The sequence below is a fragment of the Sphaeramia orbicularis genome, chromosome 15, assembly GCF_902148855.1.
Source record: "Sphaeramia orbicularis chromosome 15, fSphaOr1.1, whole genome shotgun sequence".
Lineage (NCBI taxonomy): Eukaryota > Metazoa > Chordata > Actinopteri > Kurtiformes > Apogonidae > Sphaeramia > Sphaeramia orbicularis.
The window spans coordinates 29,399,278-29,415,141 of NC_043971.1; the positions used below are offsets into that span (position 1 = coordinate 29,399,278).

The window sequence follows — 15,864 nt, forward strand, 5'->3', positions numbered from 1 at the left end:
AATGTTCTTATTTCTACCGTATCAAATTAATGTGTTCTCCATATGACCTTTGCATAACCTGCTATGTGCACAATATAAACTAACTAGACTGAACATGCATATATAGCACTGACTGCATTTGTAGGTTTTTGCAGATTCCTCATGCAAACCGTTTTCCCATGTTTGTGCGCAGATGCACATTGAAGGTGAGACACGCATAATAGGAGAGGATGGTGAGGGAGGGAGGAATAGTGGGAAGGAGGGGAGGCGATCTGGGCTGCGCATCTGTAGCCTATAGGCAGCTGAGGAGAGGGAGAGAGGCGAGCAGGACAAGATGAGGACCACGATAGCAGCAACGGACGAATCGACATTGGGATGGAGGATGGCAGACTGTAGGACAACACCGAGGACGACCGATGAGGCATGAAAGAGAAGGCGAAGGAGACGTGCTGTATCGCCCCAACATGGAGGCGTAGCGTCAGTAGCATGCGTTAAAGGAGATCATTTTATTGTAGCCTAGCAGCAGCAGCAGCATCGGCAGCAGCATCCATCCGTCCAACCTGAGCGGAGAGGAGGAGAGCGGGGGAGAGATGGGCTCCCAGGTTGTGCAGACCCTGCGTCAGGGGGTCTGGGCATCCCTGACCGGCGGCTGGTATCACGATCCGGACCAGAATAAATTTAACAACTCATGTCATCTCTATCTGTGGATTTTTCTCCTGATGTTACCCCTGTCTCTGCATCTGGTGAGTTCGAATTTGGGCTCAAAACATGACGCTCAAGGCCGCGAAGGGGGTGTGAGAGGGTACATAGTGGTGCGTTTTTTTCATGCGCCCTTTTATCCTTTCGTGTATAAACATGCGGCAGTCCAGCATCCTTCATTGTCTGGTCATTGAAACAAATACTGATCGAGAGGAAACGGTGCTGTCGCAGTATTTTCCCCGCATGCAGTGACGGAACGCATGGCTGCCCCTGGATATGGCACTGGGAGAACCAGAAGGCGTGCAATTGTGTTTTCCTATTATTTTTATGTCATTCCTATTTATATAGTCGATATCATCCAACACCACTCCTGGATCTCGACTCTCTTCAGCCCAGACATTTGCATTATAGCTGTAGGCCTATTAATCTGTCTCAAAGGAATGGTATCATCACAGTTATTCTTTCAATCTTTCAGTACCTTTGTGTTACTCATCCATATGATATGCTGCTTTATAACTCCATGATATCTATGGCCATCGCTATGATGCGGAATAGCGTGTGACACGTGTTTTCAGGTCTCAACTTCATCTGTAAATGAGCGTAGAGGACAGTGATCTCATAGGGCATGCTTGCCAACTTGCCATATTTTATGCATCACCGGTTTATTGTTGCATAAATCTCTGCCATCAACGTATTAATGGTTATGTCTAAAAACAATGCACAGTTGCACCTCAGATTACATTTTAGTGCTTGTATCTACTCATAGAGGACTGACCTTATACACCACTGCTGAAGCCACAGTGTTGTCACTGACAGTGTGTTTTGTTTGCAGTGTGTTTGAAAACACCTACTGCTTCCCCTGCAAAAAGACAAGCTTACTGGGAGTGATGCAGCCGTGTTTCAAATTTCAAGTTTCTTAGCATTTTTTTACCCCAAAGATCACAATACACTGTAATAGACAAGTGACAGTGAAAACTTGGGCCAGGACTTTGACAAGAGCAACAAAGCACTAAATAGGCAGACTTTATGGATGGCATGTAATATACTGAGAACACATGACAAATTCATTTCAGATCAGTATGAATCATGTTGATAATATGGATCAGATTCGTTAACCTCTTCATTGATAGGTAATTTCTACTTCAGTAAATACTACAAACATGACAGTCTTTCCAATGACTTAAGGTAGCTCTCTTTCCATCTAATGCATTGAGGAATTAATTTGATATGTGATAAGATAAGCTTTCACTTCCAGTACATACAACAGGCAGGAGAAATGGTGGTATGACAAATAATGATGCTTTTTTTCACACAGGCAGCAATAGCAGGAAGCATCAAATCACACAGTCCCTAGTGGCAACCATGGTCTCAGGAGATGAGATGCTGATTCACAAAAGAAGTACAGTTCCTGTTGTTGTTGAGTCACTTTAATAACGCTGCCAACTCCTCTCCTCTCCTCTCCTCTCCTCTCCTCTCCTCTCCTCTCCTCTCCTCTCCTCTCCTCTCCTCTCCTCTCCTCTCCTCTCCTCTCCTCTCCTCTCCTCTCCTCTCCTCTCCTCTCCTCTCCTCTCCTCTCCTCTGTTTTAGGCCCTACCCCCCACCACCATGGCTTTGAGCATCTACTGCACCTCCATCACTGTCTTCTTCATTCTCATCAAGTTGGCCAACTATCGGCTGCATGTGATGTTCGATGAGGGCGAGGCAGTGGTCCGTAGCAGCCTCTCCGACCTCAGCAAAGCTCCAGAGAAGAAAAGTAATGCTTCGGACTCCTGTCTGCCGGCCGGCATAAGGTAAAACCACCACAGACGAAATGTACAACCCCATGTTCTGAGCAGTTGAGTCATTCTTTCTAAGATTTGGCAAATATCAGGATTATTAACCAGACAAAGGCTGCAGGTCTCACAAAAGGTCCAATTTTACATCATCTCATCTGGGTTGTTTTAATTTTATTGAAAACCGGGGAGTGATTCATGTGACATAGAGGGAGGGAGGGAACCTAAAAAGGGCTTTGAGGTAGTTCTTTTTTTATTATGTAATATCAAGGTCTTTTTGCATCAACATCTCAGCTTTGGCACAAATCTTTTGAGATGTATTCTCAGCAGATAGTGAGTGCAATGGTGTATGCATCCATGAACTTCTGAATACATTGTATATAGTTTCTAAATGAAACTATACCATAATACTGGAAGGTCTCGGAGCATCTGTGTGTGTGTGTGTGTGTGTGTATTTGCACAGTTCTGAGAAATTGAGATGTTTTTAACTGGCCAATTTGGTACCTGCAGTTGAGGAATTGTCCCATCTCCACATTAAATATCTCGGCAAGTTGATAGGACCAATATTTTGGGAGATATTAGTCATTTTGGAATTCAATAGCCTTATAATCCCATTGCTTTGTTGACGGAAGTGCAGTACCATGCTGCATGACGCAAAATGTTGACCGAAAGTGCAGTACCACGCAGCATGACAGAAAATGAAGTTAAAAACAGGAACCACACATCTACTAACTTCAGTCCCTAGATATCTGTAATAACCCATAAAGACCCAAACATCCACTGTCGACCAAAACCTTCAACTGATCTAAACTGCTGATCCACTAATCCTCTCAATAGATGTCAATAATAGGTGTAAAATATAGTTATTCATCTTTTCATGGTCATCAGATATGACCCATTTAGGCGTTCAGAGGCTCCGTAGTGAACGTGAAAACACCGTCATCTTCTGCAACGTTGATTCACCAGTAAAACCCATGGAGTTAGATAAATGACAGTGGATGGAGACACTTAGTTTATGTTTAGTTAATGACATATTTCATTGAAAAAGTCACCTTTTCTTCAGTTTTTTCTGTTTTGATACAATAGCCTTTGCATTTCCTCTAAGCTTTTATGAACGTCTACATGACCAATTAATTTAACATAGGAAAATAGATGATTTTCATGGGAAAAATGCAAAATTCAGAGGATAATAGTATAATAAATGGTGATAAATCACTTAGGAAAGGTTAAATTGAGAGAAAAATTCATTTGGGAACTGCCACAAAAGTCACACTGGGTCCTTATGGGTTAATATGACACATGGTTTCCCACGGGTCAACGCGCTAGTATGTTATATCTTCCTATATTCACACATGTGTAATCAAAGCACCACATAACAAATCTTGGGCTGATGACAGATGCATTTTACACATTGGACATTGCTTTGGAAGGTGGTGCTTATGTGGACATGTATTAGTCTCATGCCTCCTTGCAGGTCAATCTCATCTTGTTTTTGCAGTTGTGTCAAAGAGCTAGAGTATGAGAGATAATGCAGATATATATATATATATATATATATATATATATATATATATATATATATATATATATATATATATATATATATATATTTATATATATATATATATATAGGCTATATGTACCTGTGAAAACATTGGTGATTATGCTCCCTTGGTAGGTTATTCATTAGAAAATCTAGGGCAGAGAGACTATCCCTAACGATTATAACTTAATTATTAATATGAAATTGCACAAATGGGCCTAAGACCTCCTTTTAGGATAATGCCACAAATTCTAAGTATTACTAAGAGCCTTGTCTTCCTTGAAATCCTTTTTTTTTAAACTCCCCTTTTTCTGTCTGCTTATTTTCTTCTCACTGTCTTACCCCTCCTTCTTTGGGATCAGATTGCATTCGTGATCAAGTGTCTCAGAGTGGGATGCAGAGTCTTTTCCCCCCATTTCAAAGACTCAGTACAGCATTGGTAAATGTGTGAGCTAATGAGGGGAGGTCAGTGAGCTTCAGTCCACCACTTTGCTCTGACACACTTGATCTATACAGAGACTAATAAAAGGAAATCCATGCTTCCCTGTCCTCCTTTTGCCTGCTCATTCTTTCTTTTTTTATTCGTCCTCAGCTTTAAAATTGATTCTTGAGTTTACTTGAAATGAGTTTGCACTTATTCTTTGCCACATTTTAGTATTGAAATCAGGATCAATATCGGGTAAAAACTGTGACACATTGATGTATGAACTTCTTTATCTTCCCTTCTTTATCTTCTATCTTTTGTCTCCCCTTATTCTGCATCTAAAATGTCTCTTTTCCTTCCAACAGGAAGAGCAGCACGGTCCCCGACAGTGTTGCCATGACGATGCTGACTCGGAAACGTCCCAGTCCTGTAATCCAGGTGACAGTGAAACAGACTGAAACCGACCCAGGGCTGATAGGGGTGGTGAGTTGTAGTCAAATGCCAGTAAACTGCTTCTGAGTGATTTGATTGATCTAAATTACAGTATGTCCTAAATGTCATCATTTATTTCTGAACTGTCATCTGTGCAGGAGTGTTCGAAGTCAGATGAAGCAAAGACTGGGGAAGGTGAGGCTGTTCTCTCATTGATGACTGGTGAGGTTAAAGGAAGCAGAAAACATGACAAATGCAGAACCTAAGGGGCTTTTAGAACCTTACTCGGACACTTTCTTAACTTTATTTTCCTGTTGTCAGTATGAAATGAGTTGTCATTCACAGCTGCAAGCAACTACAATTTATTTTGTGGAAAAGCACAAAATGATATTATGGACCTGATATTTTTCTTTTTGTCTTGTTGGGAGTCAATATGAGTTTTTGCATCATACTTGCAGTGCATAGATCGTCTGAATTATGATACATAGAAAAGATTTTTTCCTCTTAGCTTGAGACCTGGTAAAACAGCTATAGCAGCATGTAACACTATTAATACTATTTCTTTTGAAAAAATCCAGAAGATATGACGAAATGAACCTTAACATGTAACTGTGATGTAGGTGCACAAAAATTTATATTTTACCTTGTGAGGCCTTGTATCTACTAATGCTTATGAGAAACAAGTGTCCTACATACATAGTATAGTATATGGACAAAACCACACTATTGGTTCCACTTCCCTAATGCTCTGTATGGCTTCATAGACAATATAGACTGACAACTTCCTTTTCTGCTGACACATCACTGTTATAAATCTGCTCAGACAAGCACAGAACTAGCAGCTAGCCAGTTAGCCGGCCAACAAGATCAGCTGACTGCTTCCAATAATTTTATGACGTAATGCAATGGTGATTTGTCAGAGCAAAGTTAGTTGATAGAAAAATGCAACAAATTTGAGCAATATATGAAATTGTTTACATCTTTTTAATAGCAATGTGATGCTTCTTTATTCTGTAGTCCATTATATTACATTGGAAATGGGCATTTGCTCTTGCTATGGTCAAATATAGAGCAGATTATGTTTTCTGTTAATAAGAGTGGTGCTGTAGATTTTGTCTGATGTTTGAGGATGTCATTGCAAGCCATAATATCATCATAAAAAGAACTTGAACTAATGATGATAAATCTGGGATTACAGTGATTCTAAAATTATTACACTCTAAATCTGCAATACACTTTTACATTTTAATGTAATCCAGGGCAGGGTGAGAGTGCTGCAGAGGAGAGGCCAGTGGATGATGGCCTGCAACCAAGTCCAGAGGCTTCTCCAGATGACCTCTCCAGCCCCAATCCCGATCAGGCTGCCCCCCTGCTGCAGGCCCAGCAGAGACCCCCATCCAGAGCCGAAAAGGAGGAGATGTGTCCCGAATCTGCACACGGGACTGAGAACATGGAAGCAGAAATAATTGAGACTCAAGCAATGAAAGAGGGAGCGGACATTCAGGGCTCTTTGACAGAAATTGAAAGAGATAAGCCAGAACAAGAAGAGACACCAGAGAAGGACTTGGAATGTGAAAGAATAGAAAGCAAGAAAGAATGTGAAGATAAAGAGACTTCAGACCAGGAGACAGCAGATGAAGGCTTACCTCCCTCTAAGGGAAGTGAAGATGAGAGCGAGGAGGAGAGTGAAGGACTAAAAGAACCTTCGGATGCCAACAATAACTCACTGGAGAGCCCCCAGAACCTCCTGGAGGAATCTGTGGACATATCAGAACCACCTGCACAGGTAAACTATACAGACTGAGAATCAGGTTTGACTGTGATGAACTATGTTTAACCCATAAAGACCCAAACAGCCAGTGGCAGCCAAGATCATCTACTGATCTGAAATGTTTAATAACTTCTGAACCACTAAACCTATTCATATGTTGAAATAATTGGTGTGAAATCAGATATGACCCATTTGGACATTCAGAGGCTCTGTAGTTGCCATGGAAACACTGTCATCTTCTGCAACAACAGTCGCTTTTCCATTGGATATATGCGCAAAACTTCACCGATATTTACTAAATTTTGAAAAAACAGAAGTGCGTAATGTCGGTTTTTCCATTAAATCACAAATGCAATGATTTGTTTATTTCTTATGGTGAGATGTCTGGAGAAGTCATTCCATAAACATGGCGACGAACATGAATATCTGTTGTTTTGAATCTAGAATGCTCGTTACCCCTCTATCCCATACTAAATTAAGAAAGGATTCTGTTTCCTTGTGTGTCCACACATACCGCACCGTGTTTGTTTTAAAACGGCTTCTTCGCTTGGTGTTACATTCTTCAACATCCATGTTTTCTTTGTTCATGTGACTCTAGTTGCGCAAAAAGGTCTTTCCATTGCAGTTTTGTGTGATATACCAATTTCACTATGCCCGAAAAACCACCTCTTGCAAGTGCAAAAACTTTTCATCAAAAAATGAGAACTTGTCATTTTTCCATTAGACAATTTTTTTTTGCCTTATGTAAATTATATTCACACAATTTGAAGGTCAATGGAAAAGCGACTGTTGATTCACCAGTAAAACACATGGAATTTGATCAATGACAGTGTATGGACACACTTGGTTTATGATCAGTTAATGATATATTTTATGGAAAAAGTTACTTTTTCTTCAGTTTTCTCTGTTTTTGATATAATAACCCTCAACTTTAAAGTGAGCTTTTATGAACATCTACATGATCAGTAAATTATATACAGGAAAATACTTGATTTTCACTGAAAAACACAAAATACAGAAGATAATATGTAATAAATGGTGATAAATCATTTAAGGAAAGTTAAATAGAGAGAAAAATTCATTTGGAAAGTGCCACTAAAGTAGTTCTGGGTCTTTATGGGTTAAATTGTGTCAAATTGACTCATCACTAGCCATGCACTAGTAATTATTCATATCATCCATCCCTTGTTTCTGTCCTTTGTGTTTTATATTTTAGGGTGTGCCATTAGAGGAGATGTATTGCTCTGATGAGATTGAAGTGGTTCTGGTTGACAACTCTGGCCCTGGGCCTGTGTCTTCTCACCTGGACGACAGCGATACAGTCAAAATCATCATCACCATGAGCTGTGACCCTCAGACTGCTGCTCAGCTGGAGGAGAGTGTGAAGCAGAGCCTCCTGGAAAATGCACAGGTAAGCCCATCATGTTGTAATGTGGTCCACCTGTACATCATTTTAGACATTGATTATTTCAGTCAATGCACTGCTTTAAGCTTCCATATAACACGATATGAAATTTAGAAATTTTGGAATTCTATGTACACTGGGGCTTTGTGAAGGTTCAAATCAATGGGCAGAACTTTTCTTTGCACCAACATTTACTTTTTATGGTTTTTACATCACTGTGATAAAGTCTGCATAAGGTAAACACTTAATATATGTTTTATTATTATTTTTCCATTGAGATCATAAAACTGAGTTCTATTATGTTGTTTATTTGCTTATATTTAACACTTTAAAGAGGTGGGGACAGTGCATATCAATAGACATTTCTGTGAATGTAAGGGTTTTATTTTCAGCTTTATTCCCTATTCAGGCGAAATGACAAGAAAACTAGGAACAACAATATAGTACATATTACATCACAGAAATCAGTTCTCAAAAACACTTCAAATATGTGAACAACAATACAGACAACACAAAGCAAAGCACGTCAGGTTTTTTGAGTGACTGTGTTTTAGCCATAATGTTAACCTAAAATGTTTAATAACTTCTGAGCCACTAAACCTATTAATACGTTAAAATAATTGGTGTAAAATGCAGTTTATAATATTTTCATGGTCATCAGATTTGACCCATTTGGATGTTCAGAAGCTCTGTTGTGAATGTGGATACACTCATTTTCTACAACACTGATTCACCAGTAAAACCCATGGAGTTTGATAAATAACAGTGGATGGAGACACTTGTATTTATATTCAGTTATTGATGTCTTTGCTGAAAAAGTCACTTTTTCATCAGTTGTCTCTGTTTTTGATGTAATAAACCTCAACTTTAAACTGAGCTTTTGTGAACATCTACATGATCAGTACATTAAATACAGGAAAATACATGATTTCCACTGATAAAATGCAAAATGCATAGGATAATATTATAATAAATGGTGATAAATCACTTAAGAAAGATTACATTAGGAGTAAAATTTATTTGGGAAGTGCCACAAAAGTAGCACTGGGTCTTTATGGGTTAAATGAATATTAAGTTAATGTTACGTCACAGTCTCTGATATGTGATAGTTTGTGTGTTTAGAAAATACATGCGTGTTCGTGTGTTCATCAGGCGCAGAAAGATGCTGGAGAATGTCACATCAAAATCCCTGTCATCACCTTCGACTCCCCTGAAGAAGAGAAGCAGGAAACAGAAGGAGGAGAAGAAGAAGCAGCTGGGTCAGAAGATGACACAACGCCGAAACAGCTACATACGACGAGCCAAAGTGAGGAGTTTCATCTCTGCCGGGAAACAACCAGCTCTGAGTCACCCACGCTGGAGTGTCCAGATCCAAGCCAGGAACAGCTCGGACTACAACTGACTAAGGACAGCACACCGAGCCCACAGCTGACGAATGACAACAGCTCCTCAGGCATTGATGTCAACTCACACCCAGATGATACAGACCCACTGGATGCCAAAGTGGATTCGCAGGGTTTCTTGCGTATTCCACCAGCTTTGGGCCGGTATGGACCTGGTGGGAGGACTCATATCCGTGGGCTGAGCATGGACAGTGGGAAAGATGCTGTTCTCCTCTCAGATCGCTCTAACATTGTATGTTGACAGTTTCCTTCTTTTATTTGTCTGTTTTCTTGTTATCTTCACCCATCTGTTCATGCAGTTTAGTAATTATTCTCTTTTCAGACCACCATGACCACCTCCAAGTCTGATCTGGAGGCGAAAGAGGGCCAGATTCCTAATGAATCCAACTTCTTGGAGTTTGTGTCTTTGTTGGGATCTCTTAGTGCCAGAGGGGGAGGGGCTAGTGCACAAGAAGAGGAGGGGCCAGAACAGGAAGTGGAAGTGACAGCTTCTAATAAAGGTGAATGGCAACAAAAAAACATAGATTTATTTCACTAATCAAGGTCAAGGTCTCATAGTTTGTATTGTTTAGACGGATAAAGGAAAAAAATAACTTCTTATTTAAGTTTTTTTGTCTTACGGTGGGTGACATTCAGCATCCCCTGCCATGTTGGACTGAAGTTACAGTACAATTACAGAAAAAGCTCAAAACAAACGCTAGATCTAAATTTTTTTTGCTTGGTGTTTGTGAAAAGGAGGGGGATTCAGTTTGGTTGTATTCTGTATATATTACAGTAACACTGAACTATTAAATGTTTAAATCATTTTGGAGAATGCACGCATGGTAGCTTGCAGCATTAAAGATGTTAAAAATCACTTTAAAAAAAATCCAATTGAATCAAGTTTACATTTAAGAAAAGTTTGATAAAACGTTGTTATTTGATCAGAAATCATTTTGCTCATGTACAGACAATCTAAGTACAACCTCCAAACCTGATGAGGCGATCACAGAAACCAGCATGGAGATCAAACCAGAGAGACCCAAACCACCCACCAGTCTGCCCACCGGCACACGGCAGGCCATACCACCCACTCACATCCCCATCGTCTCCCCCGACAGGTACCGTACATACTACACACTCGTAGTTCACCTGGATGTGTTACTGTGTAAGTGATGTACCAAAGCAGCTTTTGTTTGTATGTCCTGTCTTCAGTCCCCAGACAGACAGAGAGAAGGATCCGGACTATGACTCCTTACCATCGCAAACATCTCAGTCTGAGAGCTCCATGCTTCAGGTCATCTGCAGACCAGAGGCCACCAACAAAGAAGAGGCCTATACCTTCCACACTGTCCACCGTAAGTGCAAAGAAGAGACTTGCTCTTTTTTTAATGAATATATTATTTTAATATTTCATGAACAGACATTTTGATGAGTCACAGGACATCTCTAGCGCCTATGATAAGTTGTCGTTGATTGTGTGAACACTCCACCCATCAGTTTCTCAGTTTAGATCAGTCTGATCACATTTTGATCTTTTTCATTAGCGGAGGAGGCATGTCAGCTGATATTAATGAAAATTGGTGACATTTCCTCTCAAACAGATGTTCAGCTCTGTAGATATATTTCACTCTCAGGGGTAATTTGCAATGCTAAAATGTCTCCCTAGCGCCTTGCAAACCCAATAACTCTCACATTGGACAAATTCATGTCCGCATTTGTCCCACCAGGAGACAGGCCTCGTAAGCTGTATGCAGAAAGAGCCCTGAACCTGCCGCTCGGAGCTGAACTCATCACCGGCAACATGTGGTACAGTCGTTCTTTTTCTTTACAACTATCTGTCTTTGCATTCAGAAACTCTTGTTTTTCTCTCATTTCTTCACAGTCTTCTTTTCTATTTCCCTCCTTTTAAAATGCATGTTTTCTCTTGTTATTTCTATATTTGTTTTATCCATGTGGATCTTATTTATCTCTCATTCTCATTATATTTTTTGTGTTTTTTATGTCTTTCTATGAGTAGTCATAGGTATTTCATGTATAACTCGTGCTGCTCATGCATGTGTTTTGGTGTTTTTTCAGTGACCTGCTGTCGACTTCCTCCAACTCTGAGTGTCAGGATGGACTCGTAGGAGGTCACTCTGACTGCCCTTTCCAGCGACGCATCATCCCTGCACACCGGCTCCGACCACGAAGGACACACCCAGAGATCTTCCAGGTGAAATTCATAAAATGTCTCTTATTTCCACAGCTACCAGGAATCAACTGCCCTTTACAGATTAATTTACACATAAATACCTTGTAGAAGCCAATAATGTAATAACAACCGATAATGTAATAACGGCCGATAATGTAATAAATTTGCCATTTTTAAAATGTAGTAAGCCAATAACATAATATCTGGCCAATAACGTAATAAAAGTCCTGAACCGATAACGTAATAACTTTTGGCCAATAACGTTATAACTTATTGGCTGATTATTATGTTATTGGCCTGGTAAAAAAAAAAATTCTTTGCAAATGTAATAACTTAGCCAATAACGTAATAAGTTATAACGTTATTGTCCAAAAGCTATTACGTTATTGGTTCAGGACTTTTATTACGTTATTGGCTAGATATTTCATTATTGGCCTATCGCATTTTAAAAATAGCAAATTTATTACATTTTCAGCCATTATTACGTTATCGGTTGTTATTACATTATTGGCTTCTACATACCTGTAATCTATTTATGGAAAATTGTTGATTGTTGACAACTGTGAATTTACTGGCACTGTTTTACACTGTAAAATTCATTCAGACCCTATTGGATTGTTTTAAGTGCAGTAAAGTAAAATAATTCACTAGTAACTGCAGTGAAAGCAGGTGTCTGATGAAAGAATCTTCATTGTATGTGGACGCTGTACAAAAAGTATGACTCTTTTGATCATTTGAGAGAAAACAGATACTGTACAAGCTGTGGTCATCTTTCATTTCGGGTGCATTGTGAATTCATTTTAAAGCTGTTTGTGTTGTGTCAGGAAGAGGATTCCTTGGATGAGTCTTCAGAGACGTCAACTCAGGAGAAGCCGACCAGGAAGATTTATTATAAACTCAAACTCTTCCCCGGGAAATGGATTAACATTCTGTACGACCGACTCACCCTGCTCGCCCTTTTGGACAGGTAATATATGAAACACCTGCTTTCAGTGTCCCAGCTGGATATGAAGTAATGATGTCCTAGTTCTGATAAAAGATATAAACATCTAAAATATACACTGTATAGTAATAAACATTGGGACACATCACACATACAGCTTGTTGGACTTCCCACTCCTGTTGAGTTAAAATATTATCATGATAAAAATGTTCAGTATTTAGAATTTGACTAAAAGGCAGATTTTTCTCCTTGAATCCAGACAGTTACTTGTGGGTTAAAAGGATTATTCATGGTCAAATCTTTATAGATATTTTAAGAAATCTGGAGGTAGGACATTTAAAGGGGTCATATTTTGCTAAACCTATTTTTAGTAGTCCTTGGTACATAAGGTCAAGACTTCCGACGAACATTTCTCCGAGTACGCCATAATTGTTTGTCAGCAGCAGTGGTAGTAGCCCATACTGAAAATATGTCCAAACTTTGAGCCGATTACCTAAAATGTTCAGGTGTTGGTTGAATGGGACAGAGCAGCACAGCCAACAACCTGGAGGGGGTGGGGCATAAAGTGGCTCATTTGCATTTAAAGGGCCAGCGCTCAAAACAACCTTTCTGGTGTCATTACTCAGAAATAGGGTTGAAGATGGACCTGTGGAGTTGAATTAATGAAGAATTCAGACCCAAGCATATTATTTACAGTTTATGTAGACCACATGGAAATGTTTTAAAATGCATAATTCCATTTAAAAAAAACTAAATATCACTACTTTAAGACAATTATAGTTGACAACGCAAACAATATTGCATGAAAAGATGATATAAAATTATGACATTTGTCATAGCCCAACAATGAAACACCTTAATTCAATGTGTCCCAATACTTTTGTTCATATGGTGTAACTTAGAATGAGTGCAAATTCAGATCATGAACTTGAGTTGGATAGCTGTGTCATCTAACAACATAATCCTTACCATGTATAATTTTGGTTAATTTCTCTGATGCGTTTTTTCCTCCACTACCAGTTAGTTGACTTTCAGCTAAAACTCTTAACACACTGTTGCCTAAAAAGTTGGAATCATTTTGTTTTCAGACTTATTCCTTTTTTTATTCCTATTTATACACCTCAGTATCACCTTTTACTCTATAAAAAAAAAATCTACTTGTTTTAATATATTTAAAAAGCGTCTTAAGCAAAAACTGTTCCTGCTTTATGTTTAGTGTAACCCTATACAGCCTAATGAATCAACACAAAACATGTAAACATAGATAAACAGAGCTACTTCAAAAATGTGCCTGACCCTAAACCCCGCATGGCTGATATACAAATCATGTAAACTGTTTATTTATGTGGATAAAGCCCCACGTCTGACTATTAAATTATTTTAGAACATTGGAATATGCTGACTATAATGAAATGAATCATCGTTAGGTAGATGGGCAAATATTTTAAAATATGTTTGTAGTTATTTAGAACATTTGAATTTATGAAAGATTATAATGTAAATTGTGTCTCTTATCATGTGTTTATAAGCTGAGGACTGCTTCTGGGGTGTCCTTTTACAAAATGAATCTTGTTAATGAATTGTTGCTCTTAACTGTTTGTAATAATTTTGTGATAAATTGAATTAATTGATTGATTTGACCTGGTACAATGATTTCATACTAAGTCCCAGTTACACTTTATCTATCAAAGACAAATCATGCATAATGACTGTAAGAATCATTACATGAGAAGAGGTAAAAATATTTTATTCCAAGTTTGTGGGGACGGTGTATATTGGTGTGTCTTGTTATATAGCAGGAAATAACATACTTGTTGTGAATGAGTAATTACTGCTCTCAAACAGGCTTGCATCACTAAAGTCTGAACACTGTACTTTACTGTATATGCATTTGTTTGTGTAGGAACCAGGATGTTCTGGAGAATCTCGTTGCTGTCTTCATGGCCTTCCTGGTTTCTTTCCTCGGCTTCGTGCTTCTCAACCACGGCTGCTTCAAAGACTTCTGGGTCTTCCAGTTTTGCCTGGTTATCGCCAGCTGCCAATATTCTTTACTCAAGGTAATACACAAAGATAACACAAATCTGTCAGAGGCTGAAGACGCTGCCCTTGGTGAACCATGTCTGATAACCTCGGCTGCAAACATGTTTTTTTTCACCATCAGTGTTGAGTTTAAGCATCCAACAGTGAGGGAAGTGGAATGTAATGTTATGATGAACATGCTGATCTAATCTGGAAGAAAAATAGAACTGAACTCAGAATTCCAGTTCCCATTAGTTCACATTCACTTCCTTTCTGTTGTATTTATAAATGATGACTTAATATTTGTTCTCTTGGTTTTATTTTTTTTTTCAGAGTGTTCAACCAGATGCAGCTTCACCGACACATGTAAGTGAACACAAATACAGTGTGAACATGCAACAGAAAAAATACATACATTAGCTATTGAAATATCATTATATATGTGAATAATTACAGATATCTGCCAACCAGCTAGCTACTTTCAACTTATGACTGGTTCTTCTGTAGTGGTACCAGTTTAGCTTTTTTATTTTGCTTTTAATATCATGGAATTCACAATGAGTTTTTGCCTGATAATCTCAGTTTTATGTTTTTGACCGATACAGCAGCAGATTGAAATATTTTGACGTTGCACATGGATTATTCTAACAGCCTAATGCATTGTGCTGTTTTTATGAGTCTTGCTAGATTATTCCGATGTGTTTAAAGCAGAGCTGATCTCATCCGACTTCTTATTCTGTTTTTGTTTCAGGGTCACAACCAGCTGGTGGCCTACAGCCGGGCGGCCTACTTCTGTATCTGCTGTGCTCTGATCTGGCTTCTGGAGCAGCTGTTGAGGAGGAAGGACCTGCCCATATCCACGCTGTATGGAGTCACCATCGTCTGCCATGATGCTTTGCGCTTCCTACGAGACCTGCTAATGGGTGAGGATGAATACATGACCACATGACATTTTTAAGCTCCATTTTCTATGATGTGTATTAACAAACCTGCGTACCTACTGTGTGTGAAACAGGATTCACCTACTGCTTTCCCATCACCTTCCTGGTGGGTCTTTTCCCTCAGATCAACACCTTCACCATCTACCTGTTGGAGCAGATTGACATGCACTTTTTTGGTGGGACAGGTTGGTAAAACTAGTTACAGTTGCATCCTTGGAGGTGTGATGAAAAGGGAAAACGCACATCTGTGTCTCTGGTGCCTCTGATTTATTTATTTATACTTTACATGTGTCTCAGCTTCATGTCCATTCATGCCTAAGTATTTTCTAGTATGGTCATACCCCTTTATTATAGTGATGT

General features: G+C 39.1%; 1 protein-coding gene across 2 annotated transcripts in view; it reads left to right on the plus strand.

Moving 5' to 3' along the window:
- Positions 1–232: 232 nt before the first annotated feature.
- pcnx2 (pecanex 2) overlaps positions 233–15,864 on the plus strand; it is a 50,345-nt gene continuing 34,713 nt past the window's right edge. The window contains exons 1-17 of one of the 2 annotated variants that reach the window (XM_030156023.1): positions 233–722; positions 2,266–2,468; positions 4,783–4,900; positions 5,008–5,044; positions 6,109–6,635; positions 7,837–8,031; positions 9,178–9,660; positions 9,751–9,928; positions 10,378–10,528; positions 10,623–10,765; positions 11,138–11,213; positions 11,487–11,622; positions 12,426–12,568; positions 14,448–14,601; positions 14,897–14,929; positions 15,315–15,486; positions 15,579–15,689. In XM_030156023.1, coding sequence (XP_030011883.1) covers positions 570–722; positions 2,266–2,468; positions 4,783–4,900; positions 5,008–5,044; positions 6,109–6,635; positions 7,837–8,031; positions 9,178–9,660; positions 9,751–9,928; positions 10,378–10,528; positions 10,623–10,765; positions 11,138–11,213; positions 11,487–11,622; positions 12,426–12,568; positions 14,448–14,601; positions 14,897–14,929; positions 15,315–15,486; positions 15,579–15,689 — 3,013 coding nt within the window. In that variant the 5' untranslated portion in view covers positions 233–569. Of the gene's footprint in view, positions 723–2,265; positions 2,469–4,782; positions 4,901–5,007; positions 5,045–6,108; positions 6,636–7,836; positions 8,032–9,177; positions 9,661–9,750; positions 9,929–10,377; positions 10,529–10,622; positions 10,766–11,137; positions 11,217–11,486; positions 11,623–12,425; positions 12,569–14,447; positions 14,602–14,896; positions 14,930–15,314; positions 15,487–15,578; positions 15,690–15,864 lie in introns of both variants that reach the window. The other variant, XM_030156022.1, reaches the window with a different exon arrangement.